We start from the raw sequence: 19867 nt of genomic DNA, 5'->3' as shown, positions 1-19867 counted from the left end.
TTTCACAACTCAAGTCATACACAATCTAACTCATAATCATATCATACCACTTCTGAAGAATTACCATCCTTCAACATCACTAATGGTTATTACCATGTACTACACATAAAATGTTTGCGTATAAAAAAACATATATTATACTCTAACGAAAATTTATTCACAAATTGGCACATAAATGTATATAATCACGCCATGATTATTATAATAATCCATATACGGGTCACAATTACCAGTAGCACTATTTTATAAAAGTTTAACATATTTTGCAATTCAAGCTTACACACAATTATGATATTCAAATATCCAAATGTGAGCTTTAACTTTACTCTACCATGTGAAGTTTATAACCTTATTTATCGAGATACAAAGCACAAACTAATCACCAGATTAGTTTGATGTTTCTTCAATACCATTCCTCAATATCTTATCATTTTTGTGTACCACCTTCACACTAAATGATACGCCTTATTCAACCACCGCTATGTTTCATCACACCGTCTTCTACTCCTATCATGTCTTATTAACAAAAAAAATCTATCACAAAATTCAAGTTAAAGCATGATTCACCACATTCAAGTCAATTGTCCCACAAAGCATAACTTTGCAAATAATAATATCTTCTATCTACTATGATAAAAGAAACCAAATTTTAGACACGTGTCATTCATTGAAGGCATCCTTAAATCTATACTTATTTTATATTAATTAAATAAATAAATAATAAATTAATATTAAATCTTATCGTACTTTAATAAATATTATCCTCAAATCTAAATTGTCAATTTAATATATTTTTAAAACAAATATCTCTCTTTCCTACTTATCTTATATTAAATAGATAAATAATAAATTAATATTAAATGTTATCCTAATTATTAGAAAAATATTTTTTTTATTATTTGGTATACAAAATTATATTTATATATATATTTTTTATTAGAGTTAATTACGCAGTTAGTCCCTGTGGTTTACACTAAATAACAATCTAAGGTACTAAGAGTTTAAAATTACGTTTTAGGGTACTAACTTTTAATTTTTTAACAAAGTAAGGTACTAAGGTTAGTTGGCTGTTAAATGCTAACCCTAACACCCTCACGTGCCATAAACGTGAGGGTAAATATGTCATTTAATCCTAATGTCTGCTTTCCCTCCCAATTTATAACCCTAACATCTAACATGTTCTTCCCCCCTTTCCTCATCTGTGAACCCTAATTAGAAGACAACAGCCGTCATGGTGATGTGCAAGTGTGGTAGAGCAGCATTGATGAAGATATCGAAGACCTCCAAAAACCCTGAACGGAGATTTTATACATGCCCACAAATGGTAAGTATTTGAATCCTTATCACCTAATTCGTGTATTCACTGAAATTTTTTATTTTCAGAGATCAAAATGTAAGTTCTTTGTGTGGATTGATCCTCCTGTGAACTCTCCTCCATCCCCAGAGTTAGGGTTTCATAAAGCCCCAAATCACAGTTCGAGCATTGAAGTCAGATTTGAAGAATTGAAGCATGAAATTAGAAGAAAGGATGCTGCATTAGTGATGAGCTGGTGTATACTTGTTGGCCTTTTAGTATTAATCCTTGTAGTTGTTTTGATAAGTCTTCTTTTGAAGCCTTCATAATGTTAATCCAGTAATGATTCATAATGTTAATCCAGTAATGAAATGTGAAGGTTGTGTTTTGTTTGTAATGAAGTGTGTTTTGTTTGTAATGAAGTGTTTTTTGTTTATAATGAAGCTGTGTTTTGTTTGTTTTGAAATCATAAGTCTAATTTGACCATATTATGGCTTTAAAACCTGACAAGTAATACTGACAAGGCAAATTGACCATAATATGCCTTCAAAACCTGATAAGATAAACCTGACCATAAGACAAACCTGACCATAAGATAAAACTGTTTGAGACATATCCCAAAAAGACCATAAGATAAAACTGATAACATATCCCAAACAGTTTTACAAAAACCATATCCCAAACTGATAACAACAGTTTTACAAAAACCATATCCCAAACATCCTAATAACATCAAAAAGGATAACCAGAAGTTTTAGCAGCCTAATAACATCAAAAAGTATCAAAAAGCATAACCAAACATCAAAAAGCATAACCAAACATCCTATTTAACTAGATTGAGCAGCAGTTGAGCCTTGTCCGGTGCACCTTCTTTTATTGTGACCTTTTCCTCCACAGCTTCCACATGTCACTTTCTTCCATTTCCTACTCAACTTGCCATCTTTAACCATGCTATCTTCCTTCTCCATTTCATCCTTTCTTCTCATCTTCCTTGGTCTGCCAACAGGTTTGTGGTACATTGGTTCAAGGAGTTTTGTACTACAACGTGCCCTAGGCCACATGCTTCTTCCATTGATTGGGCCTATTTTGTAAGAGTATACCTTCTTCCATGTAGACAACCAATAGCACTCATCCACCCATCTCTCTGGTATGTCAACCTGTGCAAACAAAAAAAAAAGACATTAACTTTAAACCATTTGCAGCCACCTCAGTTGCAGTAATGACAATACCTTCAAACCATTTGCAGCCATATCCCAGTTGGTGGCAACAACATGTGTACAAGGCATGCCCCTTATTTCCCATTTCCTGCATGTGCAGGTCCTCTCAATGACATCCACAACAAACTGCTCTCCATATCTTTCACCCAAATTACAACTAACTTGATACTTAGGACCACCATTCCACTGCACAATTAAATTGGTTGCATGTTTTTTGACAAGCTCAAAATGCTCAGCAGCTTTTGGAGTCAACACACCATCAGTCTTAGCAATAACCTTCAGCACATTGACAATCCTTTTCATGCAATACTCTCTAACATATTCAAGAGCACGGATAATGGGCTTATCCCTACCTGTTAACATAATCAAATATAATCACATAAATTGATTAAACACATATAATAACATAAACATAATAACATAAATTTAGTAAAGTAATCATACATACCATCCACCAATCTTGCATTAAACACCTCACACAAATTATTTAACAACACCTCAGTCTTAGCCCTACCTGTTAACATGTTCAACACCACTTAACTTTATATTTGATTAAACAAACCACCAATAGTGATTAAACAATTGAATTACAATAAATATTATACCTGAAAAGTGACTTCTTGTCCAATGAACTGCTGGAATTTGGCTTAGATAGTGATGAGCATCAGGGTTCATCAATCTCATTTCCTCCATTTTGTCTTGGAACTGCTGAACTGTAGTGGCTGTAGCTATGGCCCACAACATGTCCTTGTATGCCTTTCCCCTCCATTGTAACCTGAAATTCTGATGAATGTGTCTAACACAATATCTGTGTTCTACACTAGGGAAGACAGCAGCAATGGCTGGGATGATTCCTTTCTGCCTATCTGAGATGAAAATGAAATTGGCATTCACAGGTAATTCAAGATCATCCCTTAAAAGATCCAAGAACCATGTCCAGGAATCTTTTGACTCTGCCTCAGCTATAGCATATGCCAGTGGGTAGATCCCATTATTGGGATCCATAGCCACAGCAGTCAATAGTTGACCAGGGAATGGCCCCTTCATAAAAGATCCATCCTAACCAAGGATTTCTCTTTTGCAAGCCTTAAATCCCTCCTTCAATGGACCAAGACAGATGTACACCCGTCTGAAAACCCTATTATTTGAAGAAGCATGAATACTGGATGGTTCAAGGTCAATTTTAAAAGTTGTGTTAGGGTTTGTTCTCTGTAGTTCAAGGCCATAATCTCTTAGCAGCCTGTATTGCTTTGAATAATCACCAATCACATGCTTTGCAGCCATATTTTTGGCCCTAAATGCCTTCATTGTTGAAACTTCCATCATGAATTTCCTCTGCAACTGATCCTTGATAGCTTTTATTGGGATCTTGGGGTTTGATTCAATATCCAACATTATCTCCTTGGATATCCATTCAGATGTGAAGTGCCTTGAAGTTCTTGTTTGAAAAAACTTATGTTGTGGGTTATACGTTTTAACCACCCAGGTAGGTTCATCTTTAAGCTTAGCCACATACACAACCCAAGGACATTTATTAGGGTTTTCTTTTGTTAACCTACCCCCATCTTTTTGACTTTCAGTTGGGCCATCTTTTTGACTTTCACTTGGGCCTTCTTTCTCTTGGGCCCTTTCAAAATCAGGAATTCTCCCATTGCATTGGGCCCTTATCCTTTCCTGATCATTCCTATAGAAAATAATCTCTCTTCTTGTTTCTATTGCATGTCTTCTGATGAGGGTCTTCACCTGTGAATTATCACCAAATGTTTGACCTACATAAAATGCACATTTTTCCTTACTAGCTTCTTGCTGTTTCCTAATCCTCCTAAATGCTTTTTTCCTATGCTTTTCAATGGTAACTTCTCCTTTAGATTCAGATGTGCCAAGGGAATCATTGCTAAGATATTCTTCTTCTAAGGGATCATGTTCAGTATCATCCACACTTGTTTCAGTAGCATTATCATTTTCTTTTTCATTGTTCATCTGATGCTTAGCCTGGAACTTGTCATTAAACTGACTCATATCAACTTCTACCTCAAACACCTCATTTTCCTCATCGATAATGTCCTCATCACCACTATCCTCATTATCATGTTCAACCTTTTCACTCTGTTTAGCCTTTTCAGTCTCATTAGCCTTTTCAGTCTCATTACCCTTTTCATTCTCATTACCCTTTTCAGTCTCATTACCCTTTTCATTCTCATTACCCTTTTCCTTCTGTTCAGCTGGCCTTACATAAGGTTTTAAAACATCACCAAGTGTGTTGTGATCACTAAACATCTCATTAAAAGAAGCATCAACAACAGTCTGTCTTAGGATATTCTCAACATCTTCATTACTAAACTTCTCAGTCCTACTTTCAACATCATTCATATCAAAGTCTACATTCACTGTTACATCTTCATCTACTTGTGCATTCTTAGGGTCATCTACATTACCAGCATTGACTGTCACATCTTCATCTACTTGTGCATTCTTTGGGTCATCTACTTTACCATCATTGACTGTCACATCTTCAGTTGCAATGCCTAAACCATGCTCTACATATAGACTTATAACTTTGGAACCTTGTAGCACATATTCACTCATGACTCGTACATCATCATCAGTGCTTAAAGACATAAGACCACTATGTATCTCACTACCAGGAACCACAAAATAAAAATGATGAACTTTATCTTCTGAAAACCCTAACAACCTCATAGCATCGTTGACATCATGGATACAAAACATGTCCGTATCCATGAAATCAACATAGATTACCTTACCAGTTATGTAGCAAAGATTTTGATTTTTGATTCCAAATTGCCCATTGTAGTGTATCTTCAGAGAAAATAATCCTGTTTGTGTACCTGAAATCAACATTGATCATCTTTTAGAACATGAAAATTATGCAAAATCCATTGCCAATAGCATCCAATAAAGCATTATTGAGTAGGCGACTTACCGTGTTTGCCAACGTAGTCAAATGGTTCATCTTCTTGTCTCATAAGATCCATCGCTCAAACGTTCAAACCCTAGAAATCAGGGTTTACTCGATTTGGGTTTACAGAGTATAGGGGTGAAGATGAATAGAAGGGTGTTGAATGAAACAGAGTTTAATTATAGCAGGAGGCCTTCATTTAAATGACATATTTACCCTCACGTTTATGGCACGTGAGGGTGTTAGGGTTAGCATTTAACAGCAACTTAACGTTAATACCTTACTTTGTTAAAAAATTAAAAGTTAGCACCCTAAAACGTGATTTTAAACTCTTAGTACCTTAGATTGTTATTTAGTGTAAACCACAGGGACTAACTGCGTAATTAACTCTTTTTATTATTTACTATATAAAGTTACATTTATATAACCCGTGTAATACACGCAGTTTTTAAAGATATACATTTGCTATGTAAAATTATATTTATTTAACACGTGTAATACACAGGGTTTTTTAAGAATATAATTTTTTTTATTATTTGGTAGATTTTTCAACCCGACTATATATGGGTTTTTTAAAGATATGATTTTTTAGTATTTAATATACAAAATTACATTTATTTAATCTGTGTATAGACATGGTTTTTAAAGATGTAACTCTTTTTTAGATCTATTCAACACGTGTAATATACGGGGTTTTTAAGGATGTAATTTTTTATTAGTTGGTAGATTTATTCAACCCGATTATACACGGGTTTTTTTAAAGATACAACGTTTTTAGTATTTAGTATGCAAAATTACATTTATTTAATTTGTGTAATACACAGGGTTTTCAAAGATATAACTTTTTTATTATTTAATATATAAAATTACATTTATTTAACCCGTATAATATACGGAGTTCATAAAGATATAACTTTTAATTATTTAATATATAAAATTACATTTATTCAAACCGTGTAATGGTTTTAACCTAGTAATCATATACATTAAACCATATTTATCATTATGTGGAAAACAAAATGATGACTTTTTGTTTAAGTCATGCAAAAACCTAATTAACCTATATAGCTAGAATAAGTAGAGTTTCGTTACCACAAGCATCATGTGGTGAGATTACACGCTTGTTAAGTGGCTGTTAAAAAACTATTTGGTTCAGCCTTACTTTTCTCCCCCCTTCGATTCTGCCGTTTTCTCCCCAGGCTAGGTCGGTACAACAAATTAAGATAAGCCTAATTATATTTTAGTGCGGTCCGCTATTTTGTTAATTGCTGGCCCAAACTTCTTCTTTTTAGTCCTCTTCCAACCCAATACTTGTTTTTCCAGCCCACTAATAATTTAAATTGGTTCCATTCACAGCCCACTTCAGTTCTATTATGTATTATCAATTTGTAACACAAATGGGCATTAGTTGGTTGTACTTAAAGTGTGTTGTGTGGATATTATTTATTTATTTATTTATTATATTATGTTATATAAAGATATAATTTGCAACTATGCAATATTGCTTGTACCCTATGCATAATAAACTGTAAGATGGTTTTATTTTATCCGTGTGCTACTTTTGTATTATAATTAAGTAGGTTTAATGACTCATACTTGGAGTGTATGTTGTTGGTAACACGTAAAGGTTTCATAAAATACTTTTGGTTTCAGAGAGAGAAACCCTGAATCATCTTCAACCTCTGTTTCTTTATCTCTCTAACCATTTAGGTTTATTTTTCTACTCCTTCTGGCAACATACATGCCATTCCAATGGTGGTTATTGATCTGCGATTGACAAATATGGAGAGAGAAATGTGCGTTGATTATAGAATGAGAAGCAGAGAAAGAGGTTGTGATGATCATAGGGTAAACCATACCTATGGCGGCGGCGGGCTTAAACAATCTGGTGCCTTCATTTGTTCTCTGTTTCTTGCTTTTAATCTTTTGCTTTGAAGATTCTCCGAGATAAAATCCATGACGATGATGCTAACTTCGTCTGAGATTGATCGAATATGGTTGTGATGATCATAGGGTAAACCATACCTGAACCTTAATTATAGCTTATACTTTCTATCCTTTTTAAGCAATGATGGATTCATGTGCTTTTGCGGCTGTCATGTTGGTCTGAGCCTTTAGATTCTTTAATCCAATGTTTTAATCCTAAATTTTTGTGGGTTTTTTTTCTTTGAGTTTTTTTTTTTTTTTTTGTTATTTTATACACTTTCAAGTTGCAAGAACGGAAAAGGTAGTGCTTTTTTATGGGATTTTAGTGTTTGGTATGGTGGTTTTGTGGTGCTGCCTTTTAGTGATGGTGGTGGTGATGGATTAGTGGTTTTGATTGGGGTGGGGTGGTGGTGGTGTTGATTGGTGGCTATATACATAATTTTTTAGTGACTATAGTTATATCATTCGTTTATTTTATTTATGTAAGCAGCTTGAACAAGTTAAGAAAACCAAAGGTACTTTAGATGATAAAGATTTGGTTTATAACAAAAATCTACTCAAGTTGTACTGGATGTGAGGTATAGTAGGGACAGGGTGTTGAGGGTTTATATTTTGTTTTATCAATTAATTAAGAAACGCTTTTAGAGATTATGAGTTCAAGGACTATTAGAAACATACGAAATAAATTTTGATGCGACGCTACCTACGGTTTTTGTTGAAGTTAAATCTTTATATTATATTTCAAGTTATAAAAAAAGATTAACAAATAAATGTTAAAAAAACTTGTCGGGAATGAAGTTATTGTACTATTTTTTCAAGCGGCATACAAACAAAGATTTGATCCCCATTTACTCACTGTTCACTGCTACATTCGAATGTCATTATATTCGTTTTTATCTTTTTTTACTTCCTTTCAAATTCATTTTCTTTATAACTTTATTAATGAGGTGGATGTGGCAAAATAGCAAAAAGATTTGGATCATGGTGTATTGAAGGCAGTAGTAAAAATTTTGTCATTAAACAAAACATAATATTCTTCGAAGGGATATTATTGTATGTATCTTGTAATGTATACCCTACTTTTTTTTTTGTTTACACAATCTGTAAAATTATGCAACTTGGTATGGATATATGTAATAGTGTGGTCTACAATTGTTATGTTACAAAAGAATTGGAGTTGCTACAATTAATGTGTTACGAAAGAATTTATACATGCTCCAGCCGCAACACGGGGTGGTTATTACTAGTTAATTATGTTATTTCAACTTGAGTCCCATAGATCCATTGTTTTCCTTGTGTGAATCCTCCTGTTTATGTCTCTAGCTTTTTCCACCTATGGGCCTTCAAAAATGTTGAATCAAATTATTAACCCAGGCCACAAATAATTAATTACATTAAATAAGCCCAAATATATATTACAATTAGTAAATGTGTAGAACATAAATAGTCAATTCTTAAATTTCTTTAAATAGGCTATGTATTTGTGATTACTGAATTCTAACATGTTATAAAGGCTATGTATTAGTGATTACTGAGTTCTAACATGTTATAAAAATCGTTGTGACGTTTCTAAACTTATTGATGCTACAAATTTCCAGAATTTAAGCTTTGAGTTCTAAACCCAAATAGAGTTCGAACCAATGGTTTCTAATAACTTGTAATATTCAATTTTGATAAATGGCCGTGTGAAGTTGTGTGGTTGTCAATGATTGTTGATTTCTCAATTATGGCATTTGACTTTAGAGATACTCTTGATGTGTAGTCATTGTAGTTTGCTATGATTCGTGCCTAATTTAAGTCAATTAATTTGTATAATTTCTATGGAAACATGTAACCATTCGGATACTCATATCACACATCCTATTACTAAGTTATAATCATCCGTACTTGAATGATTATTCTGTTTTCATGTTTGGTGCCCGGGCATTAGAAATGATTTTTTTACCAATATGTTTTTACAAATGATTTTTTTACCGATATATTTTTACTAATAGTTTTATTAACAAATGAATGGAGATGCGATTTTCAGGTGATTGTGGGAAATAGCACCGATTTTCAGGGGTGGCGATTTCAATGGTTGTGGTGGCGATTTTCAGGTGATTGTGCAAGTTGCAACTGGGTCAGAAGGGAACCGACCTGACCCTAGTTTAGCAACACATTTTTTTCTTTTTTTTTTCTTATAAATTTACCAACCAAACCAAACACATTACAGTTATCACCTGAATTTGTTCCAATTCATTTAAACCATTCTGATTTTTTCCTAAAGATTCTTTGAACCAAACGCCACCTTTTCATCATCCCTCAAAATACCCATCATTCAAAAAGCATTAACATTCCTACAAGATGAACCTTGTTACCATTTTCAACATAACACATCATGCAACAATAACTGCTACTAGCAGTCTGCTAGCAACACTTGTACTTAGACTGGTGGGTATGCGGCGTGGGTTTGTGGTGTTGAAGGGGGTTTAACACCGGCTACACCACCCCGGCTCGGTGTTGCCCGCTTGGCATGGATATTCTGCCTGGCGTAGGGCGGGGGGGGGGGGGGGGGGGGGGGCTGGGTGACGTGCGGACTGTGGTTGGCTGCTTCAAAGCATTAACACTCCTACAAGATGAACCTTGTTACCATTTTCTTCAGTGCAGCTGCATTCTCTATGACATACACAGCAAGCTCAAGGTCACTGATTCGACCATAGTATCCAATCATTTCAAGACGCTTCAGGTGTTCATGAACGTTAGGAGCCACAACACGTCTTATTTTCCTCCTTTTCATTGGTGAAAACCAATGTAGCTGCAAAAACAAATTGACAGCTTAAAGTTTCGAGAAACAAGTTTTATGGTTCCGCCAAACGTTTATGTCTTGAAACCAATCGTGTTTATCCTAAACCTAATTATAAATAGTATATCAATTACTGCCATGATTTGAAATATGGCAGGAACACGACAAAATAACAAGGTTTTCGTTCATTATTTCTAGTCCATCGTGTTCGGGATAACCCGTTCAATAAAAATTCGATCATCAACACATTTAAAAATAAAAGAGTAAACTGCAATTTTACCCCCTGGGGTTTAGGCCAATTGGCACTCTGACCCCGACCCTCTAACGAAATAATTGCAATATTACCCCCCAACGTTGGTGTTATGTCGCACATTTACCCCCCGGCGTCAATTATGGTTAACAGTCAACATAAAAATGTAAAGGTCAAAGGGTAAAAAGTAATTTCCAACAAACCATTGTGTAGCTTATTCAATACAACACCCTATAAGTAAGATATCAAAGCACATTTGCCCCCCACCTTCCCACCGATCCTCCACTCCTGCTAAAATCGATCAACCTCCGGCGACACACCTTTTCTAGCGACACCACCTTCTCCGGCGACACCACCTTCAGGCATTCAGCTACAATGCCGCTTCTTTGTTGGCTGATCCGCTACGTCATCCGCCGCACGGCAGGTACAATCACCCAATTTAGTTAATTAGGGTCGGATTTGTGTCAATGTTAGTTATTATCATGTTATAAACAGGGTTAGGGTCGGATTTGTGTCCGATTGAGTCTCATGTTAAACAGGGTATTCACAATTAGTCTGATTGAATCTGATTTCCATGTTAATTTTGTGATGTTTGGTGTTTTTTTTACAGTTGACCTGACGATGAGCCTATCAAGCTCATCAGTGGTGGTCCACCTGGTGGTCTCCATGTTAAGTAGGCTTGTCCTCAACTTCCATTATCCATCGGAGAGTTGAGCGGATGTTTACTCTAGTAGTTATTTAGCTTTTGTGTAATATTTAGGTTAACTTAACTTAATGGAAGCCTTTATGTATATGTAGGTTAAACATGCATTTTGTGTAAAATGATGAATGTTGTTGGAAGCCTTTATGCATTTTGTGTAAAATGATGATTTTGGGTATGTTGTTAGCTTGGTTAGCAAGTACTTAGCTAATGTAGGTACTTGTACATAGTTAATATATGCTTGATCAGTAGATTGATGTGCTTTACCAAACATTAATATATGCTTGATCAGTAGATTGATGTGCCTAGTTATAAGAACAGCAGATTGATCAGCAGGTATGTTTGAACTTCCCCCTCAGCAGGTATGTTTGAATGTCTATTGAATGGATCAAAATGTTAGATGATTTTGACCATGTTAGATTACACTGTAGTTAGGCTTAGTTGTTTTTGTGCAGCAGGTTAGATGGATCAAAATGTTAGATGATGATAGTTAGATGTCCATTTGGTTTGTTTATGTGCATTTGTAGATTCAGCAGGTTTTATGGATCAAAATGTTGATGACAGCAGGTTTTATGATAGCATGTTTGGTTTGTTTATGTGCATTTGCAGATTCAGTTAGAGCATTTAGTTTCATGTCCATTTGCAGCATGTCCATTTGGATTCATGTGCATTTGCAACCATAAAACCTGCTGCTGTTTCATGTCCATTTGGATTCATATCCATTCAGATTCAGCAGTTTCATGTCCATTTGCAGCAGGTTAGATGATCCATTAGGACTTGTTTATCAGATTCAGTTGAGCATTTAGTTTGTGGTCAGATTGGTAACTTCAAACCTGTTTATCAGATTCAGATGATCCATTAGTTTGTTTATCAGCAGTTTCATGTCTATGTTTGTATTCAAACCTGTTCTAGTATATGTGCTTTGGACCTGTTCAACTACACATGTTTGTATTCAAACCTGTTTATAAGCATTACAATGGTTAACTTCAAACCTGTTTATAAGCATTACAATGGTTAACTTCAAACCTGTTCAACTACACATGTTTGTATTCAAACCTATTCTAGTATATGTGTTTTGGACATGATTGAACATGTTCAACTACACATGTTTACAATGGTTAACTTCAAACCTGTTCAACTACCATTGTAATGCTTATAGGTTTCTGATTTTGAGTATACAAACATAGAACAGGTTTGAATACAAGTATTTATTAAGTTTAAATCAGATTTCTTGTTAATTACCATGTGTAGTTGACTTTGGCTGGTCAAACTTTTTTGGCGGGAAGGGTTTTGGAAGTTGCAGGGGGTAATATTGTTTCTTAACACAAACTATAGGGGGTAACAAGAAAGGACAATTTAGTAATTTACCAGTAGGGGGTAATTATGAGACATAACAAGAATGTTGGGGGTAATATTAAAGGGTAAGATAGTCATTTCACATTAGAGTTAACAGATCTGTTAACATAATTGACGTCGTGGGGTAAATGTGCGACATAAAACCAACGTTGGGGGGGTAAAATTGCAATTATTTCGTTAGAGGGGATCAGAGTGCCAATTGGCCTAAACCCCAAGGGTAAAATTGCAGTTTAGTCAAAATAAAAATTTTATATTTTACAAGGTTAACCCGTCAACCCATTTATTCCAACCCAGCCGGTTTACGACTCATTTAATCAGTTTACAACTAATTTACAACCTGCCAGCTCATTTGACTCGTTTAGATAAATGGGTTTCATGGGTACTGTTCTGGTTAAACAATATTAACTGTTTCCACGTTAAGGTTGATATCTTTGACAAAAATAAATATAATTTGAGTAAGTACGTACAGATATGGAAAAAGTCTCCAAAATGGGACAGGCCTGAGCTATTGAATGAACTGTAGTAGACAATCATCTTCTTCACACTACAAGAAAACGGGGCAATACGGGTGGTATATGTCGCTGCTAAAGACCTCTTATGTCACCCCTAAAAGCGTTATTTTTTTTTATTTTCCAGTTTTTTCACATTTAAACCTGCTAATTTCGGGTTCACGACACACAAAAACTAAATAAACACAATCTACATAAGCATAAACGTCACAAACGTCACCATCCAGGTTCATTTTTATTCACAACACGTCATAAAACTACTTAACACATAAAATGTCATAATTCTACATCATATCTGTATAATCATCCACTTCATCAGCATCTTCGTTTCCAAACTTGGTGGCCGCTATTGCGGGTATTTCCTGTAGTGAGATGAAACAAGAATACCCGCAACCAGGTTCCAAGTTCCTAGATTTGGCATGTTTTCATGCTCGAATGCCGCTTATCAATATGCGGAAATCATTAGGAACTCAACCTAGAAAAAAACATATGTTTCTTAATTAATCTAGGAACAAAACTAAGTTGATTTCTAGCTGCTATAGGATTACCACTACTTATCATTGCTGCTCATCATTCTAGTATACACATCAATTTTTTCCAACAGTATTTGGCATTTTTGTCTAACCAATGACCTTGATCATGATACATTCATCACACATAGTTCTTATTGACAATTTATTGTTAATAAGAAATAGGGTTAGATCTATGGATCACTAATCAATTTTTAAACACTTTACAATACAGTAATTTGGTTGACAAATAAGTTTGTCTTGACTTCATTGCATACATGTGCTCTAAATCAGTGATTTTTGGTGTTTCTGTTCAAGATGTAAATGTGGTGTAAAGAAACAAAATTCAGATATGGACCCGAATGTATGAGTCTGAGCTGAATCGGACTGTACAAAAGAGTTAAGTGTTATGTTTTACACCAAGAAAATCAAGTTTTTCATCATTCGAAAGTGTTTTTCGTCAGATCTGCAAACGAACAGTGGCTTTGTTCTTGAAGAGGGGTGGCGGCTGTTGAAGAAGCACTAGGGTTTCTTCATTTCAGGATCCACGAAGAACCCTCCTCTAGCGAAAAACTCCCACTCACGAAAAACCCTTGGCGAAGAACCCCTGGCGAAGAACCTCTGACCGAATAACATTGTTAGGATCTGAGTTTCTTATGACTGTGTTTGTTTGATTAAGGTGAAGATGAATGATAAACAATTTGCAGCGGAATTAAATGAAATAAACTTTCAACACAATCAAATGGAAAAATTGCTTTCAACACACATGTTTGACATGAAATCGAATGATTATATTTATTACAATATTCAATAACAATGCATGCATGCAATACAATCTCCCCCTCAGCCTGAGCTCACACTAGTTTGTTCGTACAGAATGACTTGTGAAGAAAGAGCTAATAGAACAGTACAGGGTACTGTTTTATTTATAGTACAAAGCAAACTACTGAAGCATCTTTGCTGACGTCACCATGAAAGTGACATCTAACCTCCTAACAACCTACAACCACTGATCTATACAAACACTGTTATCTAACCACTGATTATAATACAATACAAAGAAGTAAACTAAACTACTACTTCTCATTCCACTGTTATACTTCCAGCAGTGTTAGTGTCTTCAGCAGTACTTGAACCACGACAGTAGATTGAGCATCAGTGCTTAGCCTTCAACAATCTTTAATAGTCTTTAGCAGTTGTTGAAGATCAGCAGTTATTGTAGACGAACACTGGATGGAGGTCATTTGTTGTTAGGGCCACTTCCAAGGGGAAAGACTGATGCAAACATCTGCTTATTCTGAATCCACTGATCTGATCTAGTTTTGGCTTTAATCAATTGTTCCTTTGTAGGGTTCAATCCCAACAATCTCCCCCTGGAACAGATGATGCCAAAACTCTTCATTGGTCTTGGATTTTTATTGCCTCATCAAATATTCCCTAACTTGTCCTTTGAACTGTAATTCAAAGTCCATGGAACTTGTATCATCCTCATCCCTGCATAGTGGAAGCTCAAGGAGATCCTGCAGATCTTCAACACCCAGGCCAAGTGCTTGTTCCCTTGATATGTGCTTCACCTCACCATTGGATTTGAGTAAAGTCAATACGTGAGTCTGTTTATCAGATTTCCACTTTAGTATTTTTGAATCCAATGGGTTTCTTAGGAGAGTTTTTATTTTTGATGAGTTTGCATATTGTGGCCTGGTAATGACTGCTTGGGCAGTGTTTTTAGTTTTTGCTAATTCAGGATTTTCTGCTATCATCTGCTGAAGGGCCATTTTTATAATGTAATCCCCTTGTGCTATATCTTCTGTTGTTTCTGCATCCATCTGCTTTTGTTTCCTTCTTTGATAAAGGATGGCAGCAGGTGGAGTAGTGGATCTCCTGATTTGTAGCTTTTGTGGTTTAACTGGAACCACTGCTTCAGGATAATCAGGCTTTTGAGCAACATTTGGATTTTTCTTTCTTAACTCTTCTAACTTTTTGTAATTGGCTATGACTCTATCTTCTAACCATCTTGTGACCTGATTCCTTGTCCCAAAATCAACTGTTATTTACTCTTCTTTCATTCTCTTCAGCTTTAAAGTTCTTTCTTTCTTTCTGGTACATTTTTCTTGTACTTTGACCAAACAGGAGGAGTGTGTTTTATTTTGTCTTGATTCATCTTTTGCACTCTTTCTAACTCCTCTTTAAGCTTACTAATGGACCATTCTTTATATTGAGCTTTTTCTGCCCTGTATTTCTTGAATGCCGTAATGTGTTCAATGTAATCTTTTCTCAGGCTTTCATCTTCTTTTTCTGAAAATTTCCGACAAAGATCTTTTGAAAACTACTCCAAAGTTCTGATTTGAGTGAGCAGGTATTGAAAGTATCTTTGAATCGTTTTTTCAGGTTTTACCTTTGTATTTCTTTTAGAGATATCCTCTGCTTGTTGAGCCTTTAACTTCAAATATTCTTCTATGTTATTAGGCCTAGGCTAACCTTGAAGAGATGGCAAGTTCCTTTTTGTAGGGTCTTCTTCAGTGTAGAAGGATTTTATCTCCTCTCTAACTGTTGGAAGATCTAATGGATACTGGACTCCTGCAGGAACAATGGCAGTGTTTGGATTTAGAGCTTGTGCTGAAGAGAGTGGAACAGGGTTTGGAATGGTAACAAGGGTCAGTGGTTGTGAAGATTTTGGAGGTGGTGAAGAGTCATCTTCTAGTATTATCCTTCTCCTTTTGGGTTTAGGAGAGGTTGGTTGTGGCACCCGCGGAAAATCCACAGTCATCCTGAGCTAACGCCTTACTATTTTTGGATTACGTGTCAAATTTCGGGATGAAATTTCTTTCAAGTTGGGGATGATGTGACAACCCAAACTTCCATGTTAGTAGCGTTTAATTTTGGGATCTTAATTCCTCGTTATTTCTCTCCAATATGTTACATGTTCCGTGTGACAACCCGAACTTTCAAGGTTAGTAACGTTGAATCTTGTGATCTTAACTCCTCTTTGTGTTAAACGTCCTGTTCCTATAACTCCGTTAAACTTAATTGTTCGATAACTTATTAATAATGTATTGGCACTTTGGGCTACACATCTTTTGGGCCGCATGTTCACACTTTAAAACTCGACCATGTATCGGTCCACAACATCCCGAGCCCATTACACGTACACTTGTATGTTCTCATATTTTGTATATATTGTAATCTCGGCCCACACTTGAAATCTTTGATCCGAACCTTTTAAACCCGGCCCACCTTGGAATTGTTTGTACCCTGGCCCAGGTTATTAGAAGCTCAAGCAAATAATAGAAAAATAAATGGGTTCGGTGGCCCACTTGTTCCGATTACATACGCATATGTTTTCATACACCTCCCATATTGACACAAAAGATAAACAAACCCTAGCAACACCCCTCTTGCATTCATGGTGGTCGGCGACCAGGAACCCCCCTCCTTCTGGAAGCTTTCCTTCGATTTCATCTCACATCTCGGTTAGTGTAATCATTAATTGTTTTATTTTGTTGGTCAATACCCTATTGCATTATATATGAAAAGCCTTGAGAGGACAACCGAATTGATAAGGATCACTTCTGAAATTGTCAGCTATTGTGTGATATTTGCATGTGATGGTTATATAATAATAGTAATGAATCCACTACAAAAATTGGTCCATTAATAGTTTGAACACAATAACAGTGGTCGGCCATTTTGTTAATTTTGAGAATGTAATAATGCTTTGAACCATTAGTCAATGATTAAGGCACATGGAAGGTTTTGAGTGATAACACATTCAAATCTTGTTTTGATAATAGCAGTATAATATAATAAACTGATTAGGGGCAATTCACTTGTGTTCAATACCATTAGATATGAATTGTTTATATGGCGGATTGAAGGGGGGTACGGGTACACAGAATCAATATTGGCAGTAATGTTAAATTCATAATGTAAGATTCATGCTAGCATTAACAAGACTCATATAATGATCGATCGCTATGATAACTGTCCCCATGCGTGTGCACGTAATCGTCCGTTTAAGAACATATATTAGTTTAATGGAACTTCGATTTTAATGAACGAATGAATGCATGACTATAACGATGATTGGCCACGAACTACATTCGATTGTATCCACATTAACTATCGTTGAATTAAAATTGTGAACATGAGAATCGTTGATGCTTATCATGATGCACTAGGTGTAATCAAAGATTGCAGGTCATGGGGGGGGGTCCCAATTTGTTAATGGTTCGTATGAAATTGATTGAATGATAAGAATTGTTAGTGATGAATTGTTAGTAATAAATTAATGGTATTGATTTTAACGATTGCTACCATTGATAAGTAACGGATCACACACTCAGTTGGGTCGACCCATTAGTGGGCCCAATTGCACACTTTGAATCAGTCGCACAGTCCATGGGCTTCATGTTTAGTGGGCCGGTGGTATGGGGTCGCACATGGGTTACTAACCCACGAACACAAGACAGGTCGCACACTTTGACTTTAATCGCACACCAAAGTGAACACTGATTGAACTGTTACATGTTGATGTATGGAGGACTTGATTATGTATTAATGTATGTGAAATGCATGTGAATAGTATGTGGATTGTAGAATATGAAGCATGACTACGGTGTACAAAATTGTTAGCGTATGTGTTTTCATGTGTGAACTATTCGTGTATGAAACTGATTACTCTTGGTAACCACAGTAGGGTTTGGTTGGCCAACTGGGAACGGGTAATATAACGAAACATACCGAGCAAATCTAAGGTGAGTTCACTACATTCGAGCATGCGTCCCAGTGGTTGGGGACAGTCAGTGGGTATCCCGTGGAGGGATAAGTCTTTTGGGTAAAAACGGGTATATTGGTTAATATTCTCACCTATCATCTTTGTAAGTCCCTTATTATGTTACCTGGAGGGTAACGGGTATTAGTTGGTAGCGCTACTTAGGTTTGGCACCCTCACACCGCTCCTACAGAGGACGAATGTGAACTAATGACCCAGTCGTGGCCCAGTACTAGATAGGAGTACGTGGGAAGGGCAGTCATGTATTTCAGGAGCCGTCTTGTTCGGAATTGAGATATTAACAATATTACTTGCATTGGTTATTGAACTGTTTTACATACAACTGGTAACAAACGTTTTCTTAAACTGTGAACTCGCCAGCTTTGTCTGATACACTTGTTACATGCTCGCAGGTCGTTAGGTATCTTGGAATAGGAACTTGCTGGCTGGAGGGCATGAGTGGTCATGGTTCACACTGATTGGTTTTATTTATTGAACATTGGTTCTTACATTTGTTGGAAAATGTTTATATTGTGATACGTTAACGCTTCCGCTGAATTAGCTGGTTTCGAATAACTTATGTTTGGATTCTAATATTAAATGATGAAACCTTATTTTAAACTTATGGATTCAATGTAATTGGTGGCTCGTTGCTAGTGGGTCACACGCCTAACAGGGATACTCCCTAGGTGGTATTTTGAGGGTGTGTGTTGGTGCAGTTGTCTGTCGACTACATCTTCGTTCGAGTCTTAGGGCAGAGCTGATTGTATTGTGAACAGTAAACGAGAAAACTTGTATTAGACTTAGGGTATATAAGGTGGACCGCTTATATGTCACTATATATATGTGGATCGCTCATACGTCATGAAGTTGGATCGCTTTTGTGACGAGATGAGTGGGTCGCTTATATGGACATGTCCATATAAGCGATCCAGAGAGTCTATATATATGAGTGTCATATGAACGGTTCCAGTAGTTATGTATGTGTGTGTGAAAGGCGAAGCTCTGCCCGTTTGTCTCCAAGTACTTGTAATTTGACAATTAATCAATAAAGGAGACGTTAAATAGTGAAATCAAGCTTTACGAAGACTAATTCAATGAATTCCGCCTCTGAACTAGTCTAAGCACTCTTCTGAACGACTCGTCAGGTAAGAAATCGATCCTACAAGTGGTATCAGAGCACAGGAGGAAGAGTTCTTACCGTTTAGCTCGATTTTTGCTCGAAATTCTCACTTCTACACCTTCTTTTCTGATTCGAAGAGATTTCACGGTCGAAATTTACTGAAAATCTCAGGGATTGTGCGCAATAGTACCGTGACAAACCCTGGAAAGTTTCAGATCAAAATTCGAAGTCTAAGTGGGTCAAAATTGGATTTGAAATTGTGGACCGCTCGACCGAACTGTTCTTGGACCGCTCATCCGGACGGATCTTGAACCGCTCATTCGGTCGGATTGATCTTGGACCGCTCCAAATTAACTTTGATGAACCGCTTATTCGGACCACCTTGAACCGCTCGAACAGACCTTATCTGGACCGCTTATCTGAAATTGTCTGGACCGCTCATTGATACAAGACTGTCTGAACCGCTCGAACGAGTATTGTTTGAACCGCTCATTTAGACATTGTCCTGGT

The 19867-nt window shown here is 36.1% G+C and overlaps 1 protein-coding gene across 1 annotated transcript; it reads right to left on the bottom strand.

Annotated features, from left to right (window-relative positions):
* Positions 1–2121: 2121 nt before the first annotated feature.
* LOC110876022 lies at positions 2122–3558 on the bottom strand. Its single transcript, XM_022124206.2, has 4 exons — positions 3117–3558; positions 2960–3025; positions 2524–2864; positions 2122–2451 (listed from the first exon to the last, which is right to left on the bottom strand). Exons 1-4 carry the CDS (start codon positions 3556–3558, stop codon positions 2122–2124), a joined length of 1179 nt encoding a protein of 392 aa, XP_021979898.2.
* Between the last annotated feature and the right edge of the window lie 16309 nt (positions 3559–19867).

This window comes from Helianthus annuus, chromosome 9, assembly GCF_002127325.2.
Source record: "Helianthus annuus cultivar XRQ/B chromosome 9, HanXRQr2.0-SUNRISE, whole genome shotgun sequence".
Classification (NCBI taxonomy): Eukaryota; Viridiplantae; Streptophyta; class Magnoliopsida; order Asterales; family Asteraceae; genus Helianthus; species Helianthus annuus.
Note: the sequence above shows the minus strand (reverse complement) of the source record. Positions and strands in the feature narration are given on the sequence as shown.